Source organism: Hemitrygon akajei, chromosome 13 (assembly GCF_048418815.1).
Source record: "Hemitrygon akajei chromosome 13, sHemAka1.3, whole genome shotgun sequence".
In the NCBI taxonomy this organism is placed as follows: Eukaryota; Metazoa; Chordata; class Chondrichthyes; order Myliobatiformes; family Dasyatidae; genus Hemitrygon; species Hemitrygon akajei.
Window position 1 is genome coordinate 17049269 of NC_133136.1, and position 25777 is coordinate 17075045.

The following is a 25777-nucleotide window of genomic DNA, read 5'->3' on the forward strand; positions in this document are numbered from 1 at the left end:
ACACTACAAACATCCAGCATGTCTCGGGAAAGGACAACGCTGTGGCGGACACACTCTCCAGACCAGCTGTCCAGGCCCTGTCCCTGGGGGTGGACTATGCAGCACTGGCAGAGGCACAGCAGGCAGACAACGAGATGCCCAGCTACAGGACCACAGTCTCGGGTTTGCAGCTGCAAGACTTTCTCGTAGGCCCAGGTGAGAGGACCCTCCTGTGCGACGTGGTTACCGGCCAACCTCACCCCATCGTCCTGGCAGCCTGGAGGCGGCCAGTTTTCGACTCCATACACGGTTTGGCACACCCATCTATCAGGACAACCATCCAGCTGGTCTCCAGCAAGTTTGCGTGGCACGGACTTCGCAAGCAGGTCAGTGAATGGGCCAGAACGTGCGCGCAGTGCCAAACAGCCAAGGTGCAGCGGCACACTAAAGCCCCGCCACAGTAGTTCGAACCCACCCACCAGAGATTCAATCACATTCATGTGGATATCGTGGGCCCCCTACCAGTGTCCCGAGGAGCGTGGTACCTCCTAACTGTGGTAGACCGGTTCACAAGGTGGGCACAGGCGGTCCCGCTCACCGACACATCTGCCGATTCCTGCGCCCGAGCACTGATCGCAACCTGGGTAGCACGCTTCGGGGTACCGGCCCACATTACCTCCGACAGAGGCGCCCAGTTCACCTCCAGCCAGTGGTCAGCTGTGGCCAGCCTGTTGGGAACGCAGCTACACCACACAACTGCCTACCACCCACAGTCGAACGGACTGGTGGAACGCTTCTACCATCACTTGAAGTCGGCTCTCATGGCCCACCTGAGAGGACCTAACTGGGTGGATGAGCTTCCCTGGGTCCTGCTTGGAATTCGCATAGTGCCCAAAGAGGATCTGCACGCCTCGTTGGCCGAATTGGTGTACAACGCACCCCTGGCCATCCCAGGAGAGTTCATACCAGCCCCAAGGGGGCAAGAGGAAGAACCCGCAGCAGTCCTGGACAGGCTACGCGAAAGGCTCGGCAACCTGGCCCCCATACCAACTTCACAGCACAGACGGACCCTAACCCATGTACCCAAAGACCTGCAGGACTGTAAGTTTGTGTTTGTACGAAGGGGCGGACACCGGGCACCGCTACAGCGGCCGTACGAGGGGTTGTTCAAGGTGATCAACAACAACGGGTCCACATACATTCTGGACATTGGGGGGGAAAGAGGAGGTTTTCATGGTGGACCGACTCAAACCAGCCCATGTGGACTTGGCACAGCCGGTCGAGGTTCAGGCACCGCGGCGCAGAGGCAGACCTCCCAAACAGAGGCTGATCCAGACTGTGGACATTGGTGGGTGTATTGCCGGTTCTGGGGGTGGGGGGGTGGGTTATGTGGTGACCCACTTTCTGTGCAGGCGAACCGGCTCACAAATAGCCAGCGCGCGGGGGGAGACTTTGGTAATGCACCTCTGATGTCATATCCGCCCAGCGAGGGCGGGCGCTAGGGATTAAATGCCAGCGCCGCGAAGTTTGAATAAACTAGTCTCGAAACGGCTAACCGACTGCGTGTCGTTATTTCAGCGCTGTGTGTAGCACATCGCTACAGTATACTGATTTTTATGTATTTTGATAATAAATTTACTTTGAACTTTTGAGATAGTACACTGCAAAGCCACAGCACAGATAGTGAAAGAAGTTAATGTTTAGGGTGGCCGGTCAGGCAAGAACAAATTGCAGATAGACATTAAATTAAAACTACATTTCTTGGAATTATTCAACCTTCAAAAAGTTTCTTTTTCATTGTTTTCATAGAGGGGAACAGATGGATGTTATTTACTTGGATTTCCAGAAGGCGTCCAATAAGGTGCCGCATAAAAGACTTAGCCATAAGGATACATAGAGTTGTGGGAGATGTATTAGCATGGATCACGAAATGGTTAAATAGAAAGCAGAAAATTGGAATAAATAGGTGTTACTCTGGCTGGCAGTCAGTGGTGAGTGGTTTGTCGCAGTGGTCGGTGCGGATCCCACAATTGTTCACAATATACATTAACAACCTGGAAGAGGGAACCAAGCATATCTAAGTTTGTTGATGATACTAAATTGAGTGGAAAAGCAAACTGTGCAGAAGATATGGAGAGTCTGCAGAGAAATATAGATAGGATAAGTGAGAGGGCAAGGATCTGGCAGATGGAGTACAATGTTGGTAAATGCGAGGTCATCCACTTTGGAAGGGAAAATGAAAGAGCAAATTATTATTTAAATAGCAAAAAAAATTGCAGCATGCTGCTGTGCAGAGGGACTTGGGAGTGCTCGTGCATGAAACACAGAAGGATGGTTTGCAGGTCCAGCAGGCTATCAAGAAGGCAAATGGAAATCTGGCCTTCAATGCCAGGAGGATTGAATTTAAGAGCAGGGAGATTATGCTGTAACCGTACAGGGTACATGGTGAGGCCACACCTGGAGTACTGTGTGCAGTTCTGGTCTCCTTACTTGAGGAAGGATATAGGCTTTGGAGGTGGTGCAGAGGAAGTTCACCAGGTTGATTCCAGAGGTGAGGGGGTTAGACTATGAGGAGAGAGTGAGTCACCTGAGACTATACTCTCCGGAATTCAGAAGAATGAGAGGGGATCTTATAGAAACATACAATATTATGAAAGCGATAAGATAGAAGCAGGAAAGTTGTTTCCACTGGTAGGTGAGACTAGAACTAGGGGACACAGCCTCAAGATTCGGGGGAGTACATTTAGGACTGAGATGAGGAGGAACTGCTTTCCCCAGAGAGTGGTAAATCTGTAGAATTCTCTGCCCAATGAAGCAGTGGAAGCTACCTCAGTAAATGAATTTAAGACAAGGTTGGACAGATTTTTGCATAGCAGGGGAATTACAGGTTTTGGGGGGGAAAGGCAGCTAAGTGGAGATGAGTTCATGGCCACGATCTTATAGAATGGCGGAGCAGGCCCGACAGGCCAAATGGTCTACTCCTGCTCCTATTTATGTTCTTATATTATGTTGATATAAGACTTAGAAAAATGCAGAGCTGCAACTAGCAATACGTTGAACAACGATAACAATTTATTATTAGTATCCTGAAACTAGAAAGCATCCTAGAACTTTTTTTAATGCAGAAGATTGAATAGGTGTGCAAGGACAGTGAGGTGGATTACTCAAATTATTAGTATGCTCAGATAAGAGAACAAATGTTTTTCTTCAGATCCAGTAACAGTAGCGAACATTTGAGGTTTATAGAACTCACCTGGTAAGAGTATTCCAGATGAAACACATTCAAAAACTCTCCTCATGGCGTCACCAGGACTAAGTGGTCCAGAGGCACTGCTGATTACTTTTTCCACCAGCAACTCCATGGCCTAAGTAAATTACACAAAGGTTAATGGAGAATATTTCAAAACAATTAATTTATTCATATTCTCTCAGTAACTGATTATCACTCAAAAGAAGGTGAAGGTACAGAAAAGGCACATAGAGCTTGAAACAGAATGAGAAAGGACAGACTAAAGATTCAAAGAGTGAGCAAAAACAGTATTTTGCAAGGAAACCAAGATGAGACTGCAGATGCAGGAACTGAGAGTGAAAAATTAACTGTTGCAAGAACCCAAGCAGATCAGGCAGCATTTTCAGTGGAAAATGGGATCGAGACTGAAGTAGATCCACAGAGGAGATAGCCAATATAAAAAGGTGGAGGGAAGGGATGGAACAAGAGGTGGCAAGTGATAGGTAGATCCAGGTAAGCAGGAGTGGAAGTTATGACACAACTCTGGGAGGTGATAGGTGGAGGCAAAACCCATCGATAATGGAATCTGAAGAAAGTGAAGCATAGAATAAGGGAGGTGAGATGGGCAGATGGAATAGCAGAGGAGGGAAAGAAAGGGCTGAGTGGGGTGTAGTACTAGTGCACGTAGGAGGAACTGGGTAGCTCCGGAGAAAGAAAAGGGACAGGCACAGCAGGTGACCCTAAATTGGAGAATTCAAAGCTCATGCAATTGGGTTGTGGACTACCCAAGTGGAAATATAAGGTGCTGTTCCTCTATTTTGCATTTACCCTAACCCCTATACTGGAGTAAGCTGTATCAGACAAGTTCATGTGGGAATGGGCAGGGGATTAAAATGGCTGGCAAGCAGAAGCTACAGGTGGCCATGTTAGATAAAGTGCAAGTATTCAACAAAGCAGTCACCTGGTCTCATGTAGAGAAGGTCACATCAAGAGCACTGAATGCAGTAACAAGGTTAGAAGCAGTACATGTAAATCACTGTCTCATCTGGAAGGGCTGCTTACGTCTTTGGATGGAGGTGAGGGAGATGTAGGGACTGATATTTCAGCTCCTATGGTTAAAGATTGGCTTTATTTGTCACACGTACATAAAAACATACAGTGAAATGCATTCTTTGCATCAATGACCTACACAGTATGAGATGTGCTGGGGGCAGCCCAAGAGTGTCACCACGTTTCAGACATCAACACAACATGCCCACAACTCACTAACCCCAACCTGTAACATCTTTGGAATGTGGAAGGAAACCAGAGCACACAGAGGAACTCGTGGAGTCACAAGGAGAATGTACAAAGTCCTTACAGACAGTGACAGGAACTGAACCCTGATCCGGTTGCATGGAAAGTGCCTGAGGAGAGAGAGGGAGAGGGATGGGTGAATCAGCGAGTCACATAGAGAATGATCCCTGCAGAAGGCAGCAAAGGCTGGGGAGGGAAAGATGCAGCTGACAGTGGGTCATGTTGTAGCTAGCAGAAACTGAGAAATGACGCACTGGGTATGTAGAATGGTGTGTGAAAGACAAAGACTGCAGAAATCCCGTGCCTGGTTGCTTGAAGGAAGGCAGAAGGCTGGGTGAGAGTAAAAAGTATGGAAAATAGGAGCAGATGCTGGTGAGGGCCCAGTTGGGGTTGGGGGAGAACAGCGCCAATGCAATTATTGATTTAGTGGAGATAGATTTGGGAATGATGCCAGAGCAGATTTGGAGCAAGAAACTACTCCACATAGCCAATGAAGAGAGAGGCACAGCCAGGGTCCATGCGAGTACCCATGGCTACACCTTTGACTTGTAAGAAGTGGGAGGAATTAAGAGAGAAGCTGTTTAAAACAAGAACACGTTCTGCTGAGCTGTGAGCAGGAGGGGCACTAGTTGGATCCATTTTATTTTTAGGAACAGAAAGGCCCAAGACCTTACCGATGGACAATGGAAGAGTAACAGGACTGGACATTCGGGTGAAAATGAGGCACAAAGGAAGGGGCACTGGAGAAGGCACGGTGAGCGTGGGGAGACAGGATGGAGCCGAGATACGAGGAGATAAATTTAGGTGGAGCAAGAGCAAGCAGAAACAATGGGCCTAACAGGATGTTCTGTTTGTGAATTATGGACAGGAGATAACAATATTAAGAATAAAGGGTAGCTAGGTAAAAGAATAGATCCCATTAGCACTCAGTAGTGCCACCTATGTATAAAGCAGAAGATGGGTGGGATTTTTTAAATAAATATTTCTCCTCTGCATTAAGACCATTAGACAGAGCAACAGAATCAGGCCATTTGGCCCATCAAGTCTGCTCCACCATTCCATCACGAGGAAATCTCCAGATGCCGGAAATTCAAATGCTGGAAACACATACAAAATGCTGGTGGAACACAGCAGACCAAGCAGCATCTATGGGGAGAAGCACTGTCGACGTTTTGGGCCGAGACCCTTCGTCAGGACTAACTGAAAGGAAAGATAGTAAGAAATTTGAAAGTAGGAGGGGGAGGGGGAAATGCAAAATGACAGGAGAAGACCGGAGGGGGTGGGATGAAGCCAAGAGCTGAAAAGGTGATTGACAAAAGGGATACAAAGCTGGAGAAGGGAAACGATCATGGGACAGGAGGCCTGGGGAGAAAGAAAGGGGGAGGGGAGCACCAGAGGGAGATGGAGAACAAGCAGAGTGATGGGCAGAGAGAGAGAGGGAAAAAAACAACTAAATATATCAGGGATGGGGTAAGAAGGGGAGGAGGGGCATTAACGGAAGTTAGAGAAGTCAATGTTCATGCCATCAGGTTGGAGGCTACCCAGCCTGTATATAAGGTGTTGTTCCTCCAACCTGAGTGTGGCTTCATCTTGACAGTAGAGGAGGCCATGGATAGACATATCAGAATGAGAATGGGACGTGGAATTAAAATGTGTGGCCACTGGGAGATCCCAGCAGCCTGATGAGCCTTGTTTGGGACCACGCTCAAGAAGCATTTAAAGTGTCTAAGAGCTGTTGTCGAGCCTCTGCAAGGTAGAGAGAATGTTCTATGTGACAAAATCTGAAGGAGAAGCTTCAAATGATATGGGAAATAAGAAAACTGGTGAGAGCAGGTTGAGACATCATTGAGGAAAATTTCTCAGGAGGATGGACAAAGCTGTAGGAATCCAAAAAAAAAAATCAATATTTAAAAGAATTTACAGTATACTAACAGGTATTAGAGGATTAGTTGTCATATTAAATGGAACTAACATCAGTGGATGAGCAGAGAAAATAATTTAAGATGGATGATAAGAAGTTTCCCAATATTACTAATGCCATTATTGACAGATCCTTCCAATTAAAAATCACATTCCATTTAGAATTACTGCACAAGATTTTACATTTAAAATGAGACAGAGAAACAGACAGTCTCCAAGTTCTACCTTTTCAGGATCTCCTTTAAATTAGGTGACCCATTTACAGGCTCCAAGCTTAAAATGGTTGCTAGAAAGTATCCGTACAAAGGATTCAAACTCTTCAACTTCTTACTGCTGCAGTCGGAGGTTTCCACCTGCCTCAAAAGTGTTAATTTTATCGGAGCCTAAGAGCAGGGTGAGCTGCTCAATGACTTTCGCCCGGCAGCACTCACATCTACTGGGATGAACTACTCTGAGAGGTTGGTCTTGGCTAGAATAAACTCCTGCATAAGGAGTCACAGCAATTTGCCTACCACCCTAACAGGTTGACAGTAGATGCAATCTCACAAACTACGCCAGACAGCTGTTTATTGATTACAGCTTAGCATTCAATACCATCATCCCCTCAAGACTAATCATCTCTATCTCCCTCGGCAACTGGATCCTTGACTTCATCAGGAGACCACAGTCAGCGTGAACTGGAAATAACACCACCTTCTTGCTGATAATCAACACCTCGAAGGCACGTGCTTTGCTCACTGCTTTACTCTCTCCATACCATGGGGCCAGTAACAACTCAAATGCCTCTACAAATTTGCCAATGACCATTGCTGTTGGCAGAATCTCAGATGGTAATAAGGTGGCATACAAGAGTTAGATAGATGGGATGGTTGAATGGCACTCATTGTCAGTAAGAAAGAGGAATTCATTATCAACTTCAGGAAGGGAAAGTCGGAAGAACACACAGTAGTCCACAACGAGAAGTCAGAATTGGAAAGGGTAAGCAGCTTCAAGACCCTAGGGATCAGAGGATCGATCCCTGGGCCCAACATATTACTGCAACTACAAAGAAGGAAAACTAGCAGCTATACTTCATTTGGAGGGAGATTTGATATGTCACCAAAAGACTAAAAGATTTCTACAGCTGTAGAGTGGTTACAGAGGATTCTGACTGGTTGCTTCACTGTCTGGTATGGAGGCTCCAATGCACAGGATTGAAGAAAAGTTCAGAGGATGTTAGACTCAGCCAGCTCTATCATAGGCAAGGTACTCCCCACTATCAAGGACATCTTCAAGAGGTGATGTCTCAATAAAGCAACACCTATCATTAAGGGCCCTCACCATTCAGGACGTGCCCTCTTCCCATTACCAACATTAAGTAGTACTGGAGCCTGAAGACACACACCAAATTTCTTGCATTTCAAAGCAGGATTTCTTTACAAAGTATGCGTTTTGCTCCATCATATTGAACAAAACTAATTCTGGTTATAGCCTAAATAAGAGCAAGCTTACAACAGGGTGCACACAGTGTTAGAGCAGTTACAATAAACAGCACTTTATATATCTGATTGTCACCTTTGGAAAAAGGTTGGTTGCAGAAATATTAATAAAGTTAATTTTAAAATGTGGGTATCACTGCCTGAGAAAATTTTATTGCCTGGTTCTAAATGTCCTTCAGAAGATAGAAGTGGAGAGCTGTTTCCATGAATAAGTGAAGACCTTCTTGTGAAGTTACTCCATAAGTAGTATTGGATAAGGGGCTCTGATATTTTCACTTGCAAGTCAAAAATGTGGATGCAGTTGAATCTCTATTGTCATAATTAAACACAAGTTAACTGCATAAACAGATTCATTGTCCTTATATAACTGCAAATTGCATGTTGGGTAAGGGGTTCTGATATTTATTTCTAATAATTTCAGTCTGATAAGATTTTTCCAAGTTAAAATGGAGGAAGATTTACAAGGGAAGCAGGAAGGGTGGTGTTCTCATGCTACTGCCATTCTTGACTTGATTTTTGCTGAAAGTTTTGGGTTTGGCAAACACTAAAGTACCCTAGGAGAGTAACTGCAACTTATTTTGAACTAATGATACATTTATGGTATTAATTCAAACAGGCTGTTTTGCCCTGGATGTGACAGGTGACATGAGCATAAGGATGTTACAACATAATACTTCTTGTACCTCAGCTGAAAAATATTTGGGAATTCTTGGCTACTCTCAAACCTCGGTTTGTTCTTGTAAGTGCATGATTTCAGTTGCTGATTTAGTTACAATTTCCTGATCAGTAGAGAATGGTTGTCGTCAGGATCTAACACACCATCTGGTTGACACCAAGATTAAGGGAGTAGTGGACTGTGAGGAAGACCATCAAAGCCTGTAGCGGGATCTAGACCACCCGGAAAAAAATGGGCTGAAAAATGACAGGTGGAATTTAATACAGGTAAGTGTAAGGTGTGGCACTTTGGGAGAACAGACAAGGACAGGACAAACACAGTGAACAATAGTGTACTGAGGAGTTGTGACAGAACAGATGGATCTGGGAATACAGATCCAAAATTCCTGGAAAGTGGCATCGCAGGTAGATAGGGTTGTACAGAGAGCTGACAAATTGGCCATTATGTATCAGACTATTGAGTACAGGAGCTGGAATGTTATTTTGAAGCTGCACAAGATGTTGCTGAGGCCAAATATGGAGTGTGTGTGCAGTTTTGATCATCCACCTACAGGAAAGATATCAATAAGATTGAAAGAGTACAGAAAAAATCTACAGGAATGTTAGTGGGACTTAAGGAACTGAGCTATAGGGACAGATTGAATAAAATATTCACTATTTTTTTTTTAAAAACAACTGCACAGATCAACCATTGTTCTGAGCAGCAATTTTTAAAATTATGAACAGCCAGAAAACTGCATGGCACTTTAATTAGTGGTGGTGTTCAGCGGGCTGGTATTTATTAACAATGAATTACTGACTTCCTTTACAATTTGAAGGAGTTTTGCAACTTGAAACCCTGAAAATGTAAATACATTGAAGCTCTAAAATGTTTCAAAATAAAGGTGTGGTACATACATTAAAAAATATGGCTATATTCATTAACATAATTAATTACAGGGCACTGCACAACTACATTAACAGATTACAAAATTGTGTTAGCACACTTTCAAAATTTACCATCATATAAAAGAAAATTCCAGCTTTACGACAACAAAAGCTATGTACATGGGAGCATTTCAGTTACTGTGCAGTCCTGCACCTGCACAGCTTAAAGGGAACAGTGGTTGAATAGGTTACAACTTTATTCCCTGTATCCTAGGAGAATAATGGGAGATTTGATAGAAGTATATAAAATTATGAGAGGCATAGAAGATGTAAATGCCAGCAGACTTTTTCCACTAAGGTTTAGTAGGCTAGAAATACAGGTCAGAGGTTAAAAGCAAAAGGTGACATATTTTAGCGGAACCAAGGGGTAACTTTTTCATTCAGAGGATGGTGAGAGTGTATAACAAGCTGTGAGAGAAAGTGGTGGATGTGGGTTTGATTGCAACAATAAGTTTGGATAATTACATGGATGGGAGGGGTATGAAGGGCTATGGTCTAGGGTCAGTTTGATGCGACTTGGCAGAATGACAGTTTGTCATGGACTAGATGGGCCAAGGGCCTGTTTCTTTGTTGTAACTATGACCCCACGATCATGAAGTGAAACGTCAAGAATGGGTTGACTTATTTTCCCTCTCAACCCCATTCTCCTGTCTTCTCCCTATAGCCTTTTGATGTCCACACTAATCAAGAACCTACCAACACCCAATGACTTGGCCTCCACAGCCATCTGTGGCAATGAAGTCCACAGATTCACTGCCCTCTGGCGAAAGAAATTTAATCATCTCTGTTCCAAAGAGATGCCCTTCTATTCTGAGGCTGTGCCCTCTAGTCCTAGACTCCACCAAGTTTATCAGGCTGAGGACAAAATAGTAATTAACCAGACTGGATTTATCCTACTTTCTTTTTTTCCTGGACATTCCTGGAAGATCTTCCAGACTGTTTGTTAGAAGCCATTGAAGTGCATTGGCATGGATAGTTCTGGAGCATAAATGTCCAGTACTTTAAAGATGTCATTGTAATAGGATAACAGTAACAAATGTAGTTATGCTACTTTTGACAACTATTTTGTGGCCAATTCTTAGAATAGAAAAATGCAATTCTGTATAATTAGAACATTATTCTGTATACTGACAAAGTCAAAGCAAGATTTTCTTAAATAACTGTTACAATCAAAAAGAGGATACACTCACCCAGCTTGGCAAAACTCCCCATGTTGGCATCCGCTGGCAGAGGTCACGTAGGATGCGAATAATAATTACACAGGATTGCAGACCATTGGCTCTAGCCTGGAGCAGAAACAAAAATCTGAAATCACATGGACGTCAGCAAGCCTCAAGGCTAGAGACTAAGTAATGGGGGAAAACACTGCTGTTTTGAAACAAAAGCTTGTAAAGATGATGGATTTAAAGAAAACATATCCAGCACTTTACTCATGAGCCTTCTGTCCACAGCAGAATTCTTCTGTGGAAGAAATGGGGGTCAAAGTGCACAGCAGATACAGGAAGAAGCTGTCCTAGCTCATCTTCCTGGCCTCTTGAGAACTTCCTCTCCCCCACGTTCTTCCTCTATGACATTTTTAAAAGAATACAAGTTTTATCCATGGAAAATACATTATTGCACATGTTAAAAGGAAAATATAAATCACGGAACACAGAGTAGGCTACCTTTTCTTACTGCACGTTTGCCACGCTGCAAAGTCGCAGTAAGTTGGAGCTACTTCTGTCTCCCGCTCTCCAACATAAACTTTAAATCTTACAAATTATAAATGAAGCAGGTGAAGAAAAGTTTATGAAAGCTGAGCAAAAAAGCATTACAGATACCCTTTTAAAAGCTAGTTAAACTGCAGCCTTATGGAACAATTACAACACAATACTGATGTGCAAACATTACAAAAAGCGACACAAGGATGCCTCATGCTACAGGCAATGACCAGAAAAAAAATAGTCAAAGCTGAATTTAAAGTTTTAAACAATGGGGGGAAAAAAAGTATTTTTCCTGGTCACTTTCCGAGGCAAAGGCACGATCAACGTAGGCAGCCTTGGGAATATTAGGTTTACTAATGTAACAGCTCATTTTCATGGAAAAGTCAAACTCAATCATCTCTCATAAGGCTACAAGTAAGTAAGTAAAATGATGTTCCGAACCTGGAACCACTTAGCGTGGCGGAGAGCAGCCAGAGCGTCAAGGCATTTTTGCCTGTCCAAGACGTCCGGTGGGTCTTTCACCATAACCGAGGTTACATCTAAAATGGATCGAATTGGCAAAGTGCAGTGAGGAATGGGTGTTTGACCAGGTAGGCATGACATTTCAGAAACATAGCCATACTGCCACACATTCTACTAAAAATTTACAATACACAAGGGAATTATCAATATCACCTTCTTTTGAAATATCCAATAACTTCCAATTAAACATTTCACTGTACTTGAGCTTTTGGCATCTCAAGTAGCATGATGAATAATGGCATATTCACAAATGTCCTGGTATATACAAAAGGAATGATACTGCTCAGAATATTAGTTTTCCCTAAAAGTACACGGAGGACTAGTAGCCACACTTCACCAGCCAATTCAGAACATTTAATAGAAGGGCCTCCAGAAATCCATGTATAGAATTAACAATAAAAGAATCTTATGTACCACAGTTGGTCAATTGACAAGATGTATATTTTAGCTAGTTCACTGTATTTCATGTTCATGACTTTGTTGGGAATGACTTTAAGGTAAGCTACAAAAATGTTCTGGCGAAACTGGGCTATTGTTCATTGCCATGTTACAAAGTGGTATTGGCAAACTATTTGCCTTAATGAGCTATTTAAAAGTATCCAGTAACTACAGAATGCACAAACCAGAAAAGGTTAACCCTTGCAACACGTTTACACTTTTTTAAAAAACTTACTGAAATTACTCCAAAAAATTGCATTTGAAAAGTGAAAAATAAAATCTGTTTAATCTTTGAGGATTTAATGAAAACTCATGGACTGATAATATCAACTGTTGCTTGCGTTATACTTGATACCTCAGTAGTTTGAGCATTTCCAACATTTATTAAAAAAGTACAGTCAATACCATGGATTATGCAGACACTTTACTGTATGGAATGTTGTGTAAATACTAATAAAGTAAGAGAACTACCAAGCCAGCATTTAAGTTTACAAGCCAATTATCTTTAGGACTTGTGGTCCCAGATCCAAAAATAATTTAAAATTATTTTGCAGCTTTGCTACTAATGTCAGAAAAGTACTAAATTCTAATAAGTGTACAGCAAAATCAGCAACTTTGCTTGACTTTTAAGAAATTTGGATAAGAAACACGTTTATCACATTTAAATGTTTTCCTAAAAACATGCTAATCTCCAAATTAATAATGCCAATCTTTGGCTGTTAGATTTAGCTTTTATAAGCTTTTACTGCAGAAAGGACATGCATGGTATTAAAGTCACTAACAGACAAATAATTTACACAAAAAAGTGACTGGACATTGAATTAAGGAAAATCTGCACCAATAATTACAGATGAAGGGTCACTGACCAATGTACGAATCCTTTCCCTCCAATGCTGCCCGACCTGCAGATTATTTTTTATATTTTGGGTTTGCAGCATTTTTCTTTTAATTTTCAGTAATTATGGACCCTTCGAGCTTGGAAGCTATTACGCTAGCTTGAAATGAACTTGGCCCTTGTTATACATGTGTACTTAATCTGTCTTTGAGGGCAAGCCTGTTATGTTCAAATCAGTTAATTGCCATTTTCTTCGGCAAGAAGAATGGTATTCTCAATTATAGATGTTACAATCAAGTATTTGACCAGAGTAAAGGACTTATGATTACTGGACCATTAAAAACAAATGAATTTTTGTGGCCCTGCTAAAGTTTCATAGAAAATATTTACTTTTATGTCAGCGGCATTAAACCAGGTCAAAGAAAGCAAGAAAGGAAATGGAATTCTGCAAGAAATACTTAAGAGATAGACCGATACCACATATCTGGCAGCATGCAATATCCTGGCATGACATACCAGGAATTTAATTGTAAACAAAATAACCCTAAAACTAAATTTGGATGCTTTTATTTGAAATTGAATTCTTAAATTACAGCCTCAATTAAATGTAATTTTCCAGAAGGCAGCATCACAAAAGCCATTTACAAACAGAAATATCTGATATCAACATTAAGTGGCATTGTTCGATCTCTGGATACATTTTATATGTAAGCAAGGCTGGAGTGGCCCCAGTCCATCCAACAACTGTGTGGCAGGTGTGGCTAAGCTCTTACAAAAACCTTGGTCAAAAATCCTTCCGATGACGTGTCAGCAGCCCCTGAGAGGATTCCACTCTTGCTGTTGATGCTAGAAGGCTTTGGACTGAATCCATGAGCTATGGATAGATAAAAACAACCATCTTGCAGGAAATCTACATCCCAACACAAGTTATTGCAGAGTCAACAGGAGCAGAACACGCAGACTCAGTAAACGGGTGCAATCTAACAAAGATTTTTTCATTATACCCCGTCCCTCATCCATCAGAGATTCCTCTCACAAAGCCTTCATTAGTAGTTTAGTAACTCCACCAAGGGGATTCCAAGAACCCAATGAAATCCATAATTTTAAATCACCAGGGCTCTAAAATTCAATAGAAAAAAGAATTTTGTGCTGCTCCTAAAGCAGAAGTTAGGAAAAAAATGATACCACTAATTTGCCTAAAAGTTCATAGTTAAATAATATAGACGTGGATGTCTGGATTTTAAAGGTCTTTACTCCAAACTAATATTTAATGTACTACATCCACTCCTATTAAAGTTTCTGCATAAAAGGAAAAAATCTGTTTCAAAGTTTATTGAATGTAACTCAAAACAATAGGGCAAACAAAGACAATTAACCAATTATCCAGATCCTGATTTCAATTCTATTGGATAATATATTTTAGAGATCTCAAAATTTTGAAAGGACAAAATTGAATTTAAGAGCCCTGTTCTGCCATAAGCATTTCCTTGAAGATAAATGTGTAAAAATATAAACATCAGCACACTTATAAATTACAGTACAAAAATATTCTTAAAAATACAGGTTCAACTTGTACTCAGGGGAGCTATACGTTGAATACCAAGGGACCACAGAATAGCAAGTTCTACAACACTTTCCTTTGCTGCCATATAGGTGACCACATTCTACAGACACTACCATGCTTTGAACATCGTTTTCTTTCAAATCTCTTATGGATGGAAAAGTGTCATAGAGTAACTCTTAGGGCCCATTGGCATATGATAGCAGAAAGTTAACGAAAGAGAAAAGCAGACAGGTAAAGAATCTTAGACTTCCAACCTCCAACTCCCATGTTCTCCTCTCTAATGACCGGTGATGTAAGTGTGATGGTGACTTGCATTTTTGGTTCCATGTTTGATGTAATGAATATGGCCGAGTCAGGAACAGAGCACTTCACTTCATATTTCTCAGGAGTGGTCACCTGTCATCATTTTTTCAAATAAAAGCAATGTTACACAAACAAACAGGGAAACATCAAAACAAAAAACAGAATATTACTAGAAAATACAACCACCACATTTAACGTAAACGTTAGGCAATGTTCTCTTTACAGATGCCAAGGGATTCTGTATCCCAGGAATTTCTGTTCCTTACTTATTGCATTTGGAATGTTTTATTTTAAAAATGTCCCTTTTAAAAAAACACTTAAAAAGTGAATAGCTTATTTTGGCATGACACATTCTAAATAAGGTTGAAAATTAGGCTTCAGAATGTCTCAGCTGCAAGAGATATTTTACCTTTAGCCTACAATGTTGTGCTGATCTTCTAACCTACTGTAATATCAATCTAACTCTTCCTTCCCCCATAGCCCTCTTTTTATTTCATCCACATGCCCAAGAGTCTCTAATGTATCTGCCTCTACCACCACCATGTTCCATACACTTAGCACTCTAAAAGTAACTACCTCTGATTTCCATCTTTCCTTCTACCATTTTAAAAGTATGCCTTTTTGTATTACCCACTGCTACCCCAAGAGAAAAAACACTGGCTATCAGCCTGTTTATGCCCGGTATCATCTTCAACAACACTATCAAGTCACCTCTCACTCTCCTTTGCTCCAAAAAGACCTAGCCCATTCAACCTAACTTCACAAGACATGCTCTGTAATCTAGGCAGCACCCTAGTAAAGCTTCCATATAACTCCTATAACGAGATGACCAGATTGAACACAATGCTCTAAGTGTGTTCTAACCAGAGTTTCAATAGAGAGCAATTCTATTAAACTTCCTTGCGGTTCTTAAACTCATTTCTGCAACCGATAAAGGCCAACACACAATGTACCTTCTTAAGCACCCTGTCAACTTTGAGGGATCTATGATGTGGATCCCAAAATCCCTCTGTTCCTCCACACTACTAAAAATCCTGCCATTAATCTAATCCACCTGCAACCGACCCAAGTGTATTGAATGCCATCTGCCACTTCCCAGTTCAGCTCTGCATCCTATCAATGTCCTGTTGTAAGCTACAACCTTGTAACCATAACAACCTTCTATACTGTCCACAATACCACCGACTTTTGTGTCATCTGCAAATTAATTAACCCACCCACCTTCTCATCCAAGTTATTTATAAAATCACAGAGTAGTGATCCCAGAATACATTCCTGCAGATCACCCTGCCCCCTGCTCCAATTCTTCAGCCACATAGTTATCTGCCATTATCATCCTTCTTCCACTCACTGGCACATGGCAAAAGTAACAATCCAGATTACTACCCTCAAGGTCCTGCTTTTTAGCTACCTTCCTAGCTCCCTATATTCCCTCTCCACAACCTCATCCCTTTCCCTAGCTATATTGCTGGCACCAATATTTAAGCAAGAGGCCTGGCTGCTCACCATCCCCCTTAAGAACACTGTGAACTTGACCTTATACTGCTCAACATTCCTATTTGTAGGATGGAGTTGATTGCCAAAAGCAAAAAGAAACATTAAAGCAGTTAAGAAAAGTTACAATGAAGTTTTTTTTAAGCAATAGAAATTAGGATTTGTGTTGTAGGACTAAATGTACCATACCGCAAGCTGTTTTGGCAGGTTATCTGCAATGCGATTCAGCAGTGCTCCAGTCGGTTTTTCAGCACAGAGCAGCACAAGGTCCACATTTTTGTCCCCACGTAACAGCAACCCTTTAGCAAGTACACCAACTCGCATAACACCCTTCAAAGCTCTCTGGTTATCATCTCTTCTGTAGCAAGTGGGGCAGCAGAGAGGGGGAAAAAAAGTAGTAACTTCTTTAAGCAAGAGTTAATTGTCAAATAGCAGTAAATACAACTGACTCCTTCCATTTAGTTGCTTCGCGAAGTGTCCCTGTAGCAATTAGCTCTCAATTTTTCAATCAAAGGCTGCTAATAAGAAAAATTAATGTGGATTTTAAGATGAAACCACATTCCTCATTCCTTATGTTTTCCAGTTGTTTTATGAATCACTTCATAACAAATCAGGGATGGATTTTCAGCAAATATTAATATGCTTATAAATCTTTCTCAAGCTTCCAGCTGGGTAGAAGTGTCGAATATAATCGACGTTCTGCCATCTTCTTCAGGAACCCTCTGGTCATAAACTGCCTGACTACAGAAAACTTCTTCTCCACACACACTCTATCTAGGCCTTTAGATGAATATATTCTACGTAAATAATCTTAACTCATCACAAAATTTATCACAGAACTGCACGCATCAGAAACTGCAAGCATTAAATACCATACCTATCTTTGACGATATCTTTCTTATCTTCCTCTTTGTTCTTTGGTTTATCTTGCTCTGTTATGTAGTCAGACACAAGTTTAAGTGCACGCTCAGTATGCGAAACTATCTTCTGGACAGCCTGCAACTCCTCTTCAGTTGGGTAGATAGCAGCATGTTTTGTCATAACATAGCGATCATCTGATGAATCTGGACGCCTAGGAGGCTAAGTAGAGATATATAATTAGCACCAAAATTATGCATGTCCTCTGTAAATTATAATATAATAAAGCTGAAAGGAACGCTGCCTGCAGCAAGATTTTATTTGCTGCAAATTATCCCTTCTGAAGTATACAAATGACAACTTTTATCCAAACCAATCTTACTCTTGCAACTATTGTACAAAAGGAAAAGCCAAATCTGCAAATCTTTCATCAATGGTTACAAATTACAAGATATAGCTGCAGGGATTAAATTTTCTTTCTATTCTGAGGCTGTGCTTTCTGGTCCTCCGCTCCTCCACTTATTAAAATGGGAGGAAGTCAGAAGTATTTTTTCTTCTCAGACTTATCAAAGGAATATTAAATTATTAAGAAAACAATATACCACTGGCCCCTGGGGCTGCATCATTCCAGGTCGAACACCAAGGAGGCCTGGTGGATATCCATCAGCCATTCTGCGGCGGTCATCCCAGTAATGGTGCTCTTCTTCCATCCTCCTCCAGTAAATGTCCTCTTCATACCGCCTGAATAACACAAGAAGCATGCACATTTGTCACCCATTGCAAAGGTCCAACTGATGGTCAGTATTTCTGACCTCAGCTGATCTAAATATCTAAAATAAACTAATTTCACTTCAGAATCTCTTTTTTCAAAAATGCAATAAAAAGACTATACATGCAATAGGAGAGCTTTTAAAAGTAATTTTTAAGGTGATTGTAAGAACATTTGTCAGAGCAAAGTTCTTTTAAAAACTCAGTTGTGGGTGCCTGGAACCCATGGCAGTAAGATGTTATTACAATTTGTGGAGTTCCGGAGTTCAGAATTCAATTCCACAGTCCTCTGTAAGGAGTCTCCTTGTGTACATCCTCCCCATAGAATGCGCGAGGGCTAATCAGGTTTGTTGGGGGCTGCTGGGGCAAACTCAGCGCAGTATCTTTAAAATAAAATTAAATAAATAAATGGTGCCTGGCACCAGGGATGTTAGTAGAGGCAGATACATTAGGAACATTAAAGAGACTCTTAGATGTATTGATGGTAGAAAGTTGGACGGCTATGCAGGAAGTAAAACGATAAGACTGATCTTAGAGTAGGTTAACAGGTCGGCATGATATCATGGACCGAAGAGCATGTACTATGTAGTACTGTTCTATGTCTATTCACAACTTTGGATGAAAACTGAGCGTTTATTGAAAAAGTAACTAAGAATCAGCACCCTGGCATCACACTGGCTAGTCTGGGGGAGCACAACAGATTTCCTACCCAGAATATCATTATCAAACCGGAAGTAGTTTTTAAGCAAAATCTAGCAGGTTGACGAATATTTCCAAAGTTGTTTTTTTTTTAAAAAAACATTCATACAGATATGCTTCTTCATGTGTGAAAGAGAAAAAAGTGGCAAATGGATAGTCAGAAAATAACAAACTAAGGAAAAAGCTAAAATTGCAGTAGGTGTGGGGGAATACATACAAATTCCTCAGAACTTTGACATACAAAGATCAGGATTTGAGGTTATGGATAAGTACCTTAAAATATACAAGACTTTTTTGATTACCTCATTTCCATTCTCCAGCGCTCTTCTTCTTCCCTCCGCCTCCAGTATTCTTCCTTCTGCATTTGTTTTCTCATTTTTTCTTCTTGGATTTTCCTTGCTCTAATACTTGGCTTTACTTCCACTTGCAATTCAGGATTTACTTTTTTCTTCATTGAGAAAAGGATAAATATTTCAGACTCTGTGAGATATTTTGTCAGTTAATCATTTAATCAATGCAAAGCTTACCTTATACTGCAGCCTGTGTCTTCTTCCTTTTAAATGCATTTCCTTTGCATTTGGGTCATTAAAACTACACTCACATAACTTACAATGAAAGCGAATAACTTTTCCTTCATCATTTCGAACCTTATAAGAGAAGAAAAATGTTAAAAGTTAATTCATGAGAAAAATTATGGATTTTTCCTTATAAGCTATAATGTAATTAAAGGAAAGTCCAACTTTCTGCACACTACTGCACATCATGTTTAAAAATGCCAGCAGTATTTTGGATGACCAGGGATGACAGGGTAAGAAAGCAACTGCTAGGCACAGAAGAATATTCTGATATTTACTGGTATTCTAATAGTTTCAAAATATAACTGATATTGGAAAGGAATTCCGAGAAATAAAACTTCCATCACAACAATAGTAATGTCCAAAACTGTGACAGAATAGATGATTGAAATGGGATTTTTCATGTTTTAAAAAGTACCTGGACCTGCAGAGTACTGACCTACAAAGCTGCTGATCAATATTTGTTTTTGCCTGGCAATGGATGAAGTGATACCTGTATCTTAAATGACTGCAACTCAAATCCAAATATTTTGACACAGGCATAGGTTTTGATTCAATAAATCACATTTATTGCCAACAATAAGCTAAATACCAATTAATCTCCTGGAGAGAGAACCTCTTTTTAAAAAAAAGTTTATTTATGCATCATAGTAAAGGGAGAACGTAAAAAAATATTATAAGATATTTGAAGACAGTGGGAAATGGGATCCTATTAAATATACAGAGAATTAATTACAGGGTTCACTTAAAACCCAAGAACATATGCTTGGTTGACACACCCACAGAACTGAGGACAGTGCCTTGTCTGAATGAGATAAAAGTCTTGCCTTTTCATGGTATTAAAATAAATTAACTTTTTTCATTTTTAAAACGTAAAAAACAAATAAACTAAGATCATTATCTTCAGCAAATAGTCAGATCTCTGTCCAGTTCAGTTCTTAGGAAACGGCACTATGGGTTCATCTTCCAATTTCAAAACCAACAGTTTACAATTTATACTTTAGTTTTGGAAATTCAATCAGATAAGCTAGACATCTAGCTCTAGCTCTAGCTCAACCCAGGGTCATCTACTACAGACCTCAGCCTTAGAATCACACCTTTGTTGCCTTTTTTTATTATTCACATTTCTTGGTTCTTATTTGTTCAGGGAGTAGGTCAATTAAGTTTTATTCTGCTAATTTCAATGATATATTGACAGAGAAATACACATGGCTAAAGGACAAAGTAAAATTCATTTCTTTTAATGTCAATGGCCTGGTTAAATCTAGTCAAACACAGTAAAATTCTATCTAAAATGAGAAAAGAACAAGCCCATGTAAGTATATTTACAGGAAGCTCACTAAGTGACAATGAGCATGGAAAACTAAAAAGAATGGGCTTCAATAATTTGTTTTTCTCATATAAATCAGGACATAGGAGAGGTGTTTACTGTTCTTATCTCAAGCATGCTAAATTTTGAAAAAGTATTTGAAATGGGAGATAAGGAGGGCAGATATATTCTGGTAAGGGGGAATATAGACTGAACTTCAGTTACTCTATTGAATATATACGCACCCCCAGGAAGTGATATTAGTTTCTTTCAGAAAATTACTAATATTACGGTAACAGAAACAGTGGGGGAGACTTAAATTTACAATTACAACCAAAGTTAGACTCTTACAATAGAAAAACCTATGAAACAAAATCCTTACATAAGAACATTAATACACTTTTTGAGGATGTTGGTCTAATTGTCGGGCCTTTTCCCCGACAGAAGGGATTACACTCATTATTCTGTATATACAAGAATAAACTATTTCATAACATCTGGAAAAGACAGACAAAATAAACACCTGTGGAATTGGGACAATAGATATAAGTGACCATGCACCTATATACTTATTTGTTGATTTTGAACTACAATCAAAGAATATTATTTGGAAACTAAATTCAAATCTACTCAATGTCCCTACTTTAAGGAACAAATTAAAAAAGAAATTGGTCTTTACTTAGAATTCAATGATAATGGAGAGAATTCCCCTCCCATTTTATGGGATACTCTGAAGGCTGTCTTAAGAGGGAAAATTATAGCAATATCTTCATGTAAGAAAAAAAATAAGGAATAAAACATTAGAGGAATTACAAAATAGGCTAAAGGCACTAGAAAAAACACAAATTGAATTTGGCACAGGATACATTAGAGAATTTTTTTAAAATTAGGAATGAAATTATTAGTTTGGCTACACAAGAAATCAGGAAAATTTAATGTTTCTGAAACAGAGACATTATGAAAGTGGATCTAAGTCTATGAAAATACTGGCATGGAAACTAGAAAAAAAATAGCAGAAAATACAATTCATAGAATTTGGGATCCAAGAACAAAAATTATAAAAAATAAGCTAAATGAAATTCAAGCAACACACACAAAATGCTGGTGGAACGCAGCAGGCCAGGCAGCATCTAAAGGAAAAGTACAGTCAACGTTTCGGGTCGAGACCCTTCGTCAGGACTGAAATAAAAGAGTTTAAAAAAAGAGGGGAGAATAAATAAATAAGGGATGGGGTAAGGGGGGTAGGGGCATTTAGCGGGAAGTTAGAGAAATCAATGTTCATGTCATCAGGTTGGAGGCTACCCAGACAGAATATAAGGTGTTGTTCCTCCAACCTGTGTGGCTTCAGACCTGATGGCATGAACATTGATTTCTCTAACTTCTGTTAATGACCCTCCTCCCCTTCTTACCCCATCCCTTATTTATTTATTTATTTATTTCCCCCCCCCCCTCTTTTTTTTCTCTCTGCCCCTCTTACAATCACCCTTTGCTTGTTCTCCATCTCCCTCTGGTGCTCCCCTCTCCCTTTCTTTCTCCCTAGGCCTCCTGTCCCATGATCCTTTCCCTTCTCCAGCTCTGTATCCCTTTTGTCAATCACCTTTCCAGCTCTCAGCTTCACTTCACCCCCTCCGATCTTCTCCTACCATTTCGCATTTCCCCCTCCCCTTCCTACTTTCAAACTTCTTACTATCCTTTCTTTCAGTTAGTCCTGATGAAGGGTCTCGGCCCAAAACGTCAACTGTGCTTCTTCCTGTAGATGCTGCCTGGCCTGCTGCGTTCCACTAGCATTTTTTGTGCGTTGCTTGAATTTCCAGCATCTGCAGATTTCCTTGTGTTTGCGTAAGTTAAATTCAAGAAGCTTGTGAAGTGTTTGACAAAACTCTATATTCCAAAGTTCCGGGGGAAGCATAACCCAAATTGACACCTTCCTGAATTCTCTAGAGTTACCCACTTTAAGCGAAGAACAAAATAGAATGATGACTGCTGACATAACTGAAGTTGAACTAAAAGGCTGCAACTAGTAGGCTTAATTTAAGCAAGTCACCAGGATAAGATGGGTATACACCAGAGTGGTACAAAGAATTTAAAAATGAGTTGATTCCTGTCTTACTCCCCACACTGAACTGAGCTCTAAAAAAGGCACAAATGCCACCCAGCTGGAAGGAAGCGATAATCTCAGCTATACCGAAAGAAGGCAAGGATAAAATGGAATGTAGATCATTTAGACCAATATCCGTTCTTAATGTAGATTACAGGTGGCTCCCGCTTTTTGAACGTTCGCTTTACAACAACCCGCTGTTACGAAAGACTTACATTAGTACCTGTTTTTGCTAACCAAAGAGGATTTTCGCTTTTACGAGAAAAAGACACCCGCTGTATACGTGTGTTTACCTCGAGAAAGACTACAATGACCGTGAAGACTTGTGCGGGCAGTTGTTTGCGCATGTGTGTACATACGTATGCGTGTACGTGCCGATTTTTTTCTCCAAAACGATTTTGGCCCGCTGCCGTCCCAAGTTTGATAAGTGAAACTACACCGTACCTTCAATATTTCTACTTTATATAGAGTGTAAATTTATCATATCATTCCTGCTTTTATTATATGTTAGTGTTATTTTAGGTTTTATGTGTTATTTGCTTTGATTTGGTAGGTTATTTTTTTGGGTCTGGGAACACTCAAAAATTTTTCCCATATAAATTAATGGTAATTGCTTCTTCACTTTACGACATTTCAGATTACAAACTGTTTCATAGGAACACTCTACCTTTGGATTGTGGGGGAAACCTGCATAGATGATTTACCTCCATCATGGCCAAATGATTAGAAGAGTTTCTATCCATACTGATACATAAGGATCTGGCGTTGTTGTTTTATACAAAAACGCCAAAAAATAAGCAGGAGCACATTTGGAGTCCTTTCTAAAAATAAGAAACTACACCCTTTCACAAAGTCCTGAAGAATCTCATCCAATGATTCAGGAATACCCAGTGCCATCAAATTTCTTAACACCCTAGAAACAAATAAAAAAGGATCTACTGCTTTCCAGGCAAATCTGATGAGTAAACTCTTCTTGACATTTCAATGACAAACTCTTCATCAGGGATGATGCCTGGGGTTGTCAAATTCTGTGGTATTTATACCCCCCATCGTCCATCCCTCCTTATTGGTTAGTCCTCATCCAATCAGATTTTCATTGTCCCACCATGCTTACAATTGAATTCCTGTTCTTCCTTAGAGTGAGACCTTGGTCTATGTTAAAATTCTTTTCCTCTAATTTTATTTCAATGGCTTCCTTCAGCAAACAGTCTCAAACCCATTGGCACTTCATAGTAGTTTTGTACCAAAGTCAATCCTATGGCCTTTGAGAATACAATGATCTGCCACAACCAATTTCTCGGGTAGCCCAAATGGATAACACCTCCTTTGCTCCTTGATGCAGGTTTCCACCATGCCGATATACACTGCTCCACATTCATAAGGAATCCTGTATACGCCAGCCAACCTGAGTCCCAGGTCCTCTTTCACCCATATAAGCTGGGATTTGAGCTTCCTTACAAAAGCCAGAGAGTCTCCATGAGGAAATAAGATTACACACGACGTTCTGACAGAATGGCTACAAGGTGAAGAAAATCAATTGGGCTACTAAATGAGCCAACAAAAACAAAAACAGGAAACCACCTAACCCGTCTCTACCGCCTGTCTTCCCTACATTTCCATGGTTTCTGGAAGGATCACGCCAGGATTCTGAAGAAGTGCCGGATTAATCCATCCACAAATCCATAAGGAAGCTCAAATCAAAGCTTACGCTGGTCAAAGATAACCTGGGACTCAAGACAACTAGCGTTTACCAGATTCCCTGTGAATATAGAGCAGTGTGTATCAGCCAGACAGGATGCAAGGTGGAAACCCACATCAAACAGCATAGGAGGTATTACCAGTTTGGGTTACCTGAAGAAATCAGCCATAGGATTGACTTTGTTGGCACAAAACTATTGTGCTGTGCCAATGGCTTTTAGGACAACCTGGTAAAGGAAGCCATTGAAATAAACCTAGAGAAAAAGAATTTTAACAAAGATGAAGGTCTCGCTCCAGTAAGAACTGGAATTCAATTGTAAACAAGGTGGAACAGCAGAAACCTGGTTGGCTGAGAATCAACCAATCAGGAGGGACAAACAACAGGGGTATATACACCACCGGATTAAACTTGCCTAGGCACCATCCCTGATGACAGCAGTGTTTGTCATTGAAATGCCAGTTAAAATCAACACTTGTACCCATCTGGAAGCCCAAGAAGAGTTTATTCATCCCAGGAGCATTACCTCATTAATTCTGGGTTTTTTTTGGACTACTTATTTTTGTAATTTAGAGTAATGTCTTTTGCACTGTACTGCTGCTGCAAGAAAACAAAATTCACATCACACAAATCGTTAATAATAAATCTGATACTGATATATTACATCACCACCACTCCTGGCCAGATGTGTTAATTTTACTGCAATGCAGTTCCACAGTAACCACATATCCTCCAATTTCTACTTAAAAGGAAAATTAAGAGAACACAAGGCTAAGAAAATTGAAAATGGAAGAAATGTGTCATGAGGGTCTGAAAACAATGATTGGCTCTTCTTAGTTAGAAATGAATGGAAGGTAGAAATCAGGAATAACTCCTTATCTTTTCAAACTACCAAACACTCAGTAATATCCATCCAAATAAGGACTTGTATTTAAGATGTATTCAAAATTGGCACATCTTCAAATGTGGTTGGCCAAGTGTCAGCTTAGAAAATGTGCTCAAGCCCAGGATCCAGATATGAACCCAACATTAAAGGGCATGTACCAGCTCCATCACATAATGAACATAGGTCTGCAGTATGAATTTTGACAGTAATTAGCAGGCTACAGATGGCAGGGACTAGAGTGAAAACATACATTTGATTTCCATACTTCCACACAAAGGACAAGCTGTGCCTCTGGGCAGTAAATGAATAAATTCAATATTCTGACCTCACTAAAGATTCATTAACTTTTCAGTATGTTCATTAAAACTTATTTAATATCTATCTATTCAGCAAATAAGCTAATTATACAAACATAAACGCAAAATGAGCTTTCAATAGATATTCCCTCAGTATTTCAAATAAGTAATACATGGAAGAGTTTCATTTTTCTGTGTAAAATTTATAGGATCCTGATTTGCCCTCCTC

At 40.3% G+C, this 25777-nt stretch overlaps 1 protein-coding gene across 3 annotated transcripts in view; it reads right to left on the reverse strand.

The window, feature by feature from the left end:
- Positions 1–25777, reverse strand: part of zfr (zinc finger RNA binding protein) — a 67290-nt gene that overhangs the window by 9431 nt on the left and 32082 nt on the right. The window contains exons 11-19 of one of the 3 annotated variants that reach the window (XM_073064197.1): positions 19216–19335; positions 18991–19136; positions 17824–17962; positions 17241–17443; positions 16553–16718; positions 14821–14962; positions 11649–11746; positions 10695–10790; positions 3233–3344 (exon numbers count right to left, since the gene is read on the reverse strand). In XM_073064197.1, coding sequence (XP_072920298.1) covers positions 3233–3344; positions 10695–10790; positions 11649–11746; positions 14821–14962; positions 16553–16718; positions 17241–17443; positions 17824–17962; positions 18991–19136; positions 19216–19335 — 1222 coding nt within the window. Of the gene's footprint in view, positions 1–3232; positions 3345–10694; positions 10791–11648; positions 11747–14820; positions 14963–16552; positions 16722–17240; positions 17444–17823; positions 17963–18990; positions 19137–19215; positions 19336–25777 lie in introns of those variants that run through there. The other 2 variants (XM_073064196.1, XR_012101222.1) reach the window with 2 other exon arrangements.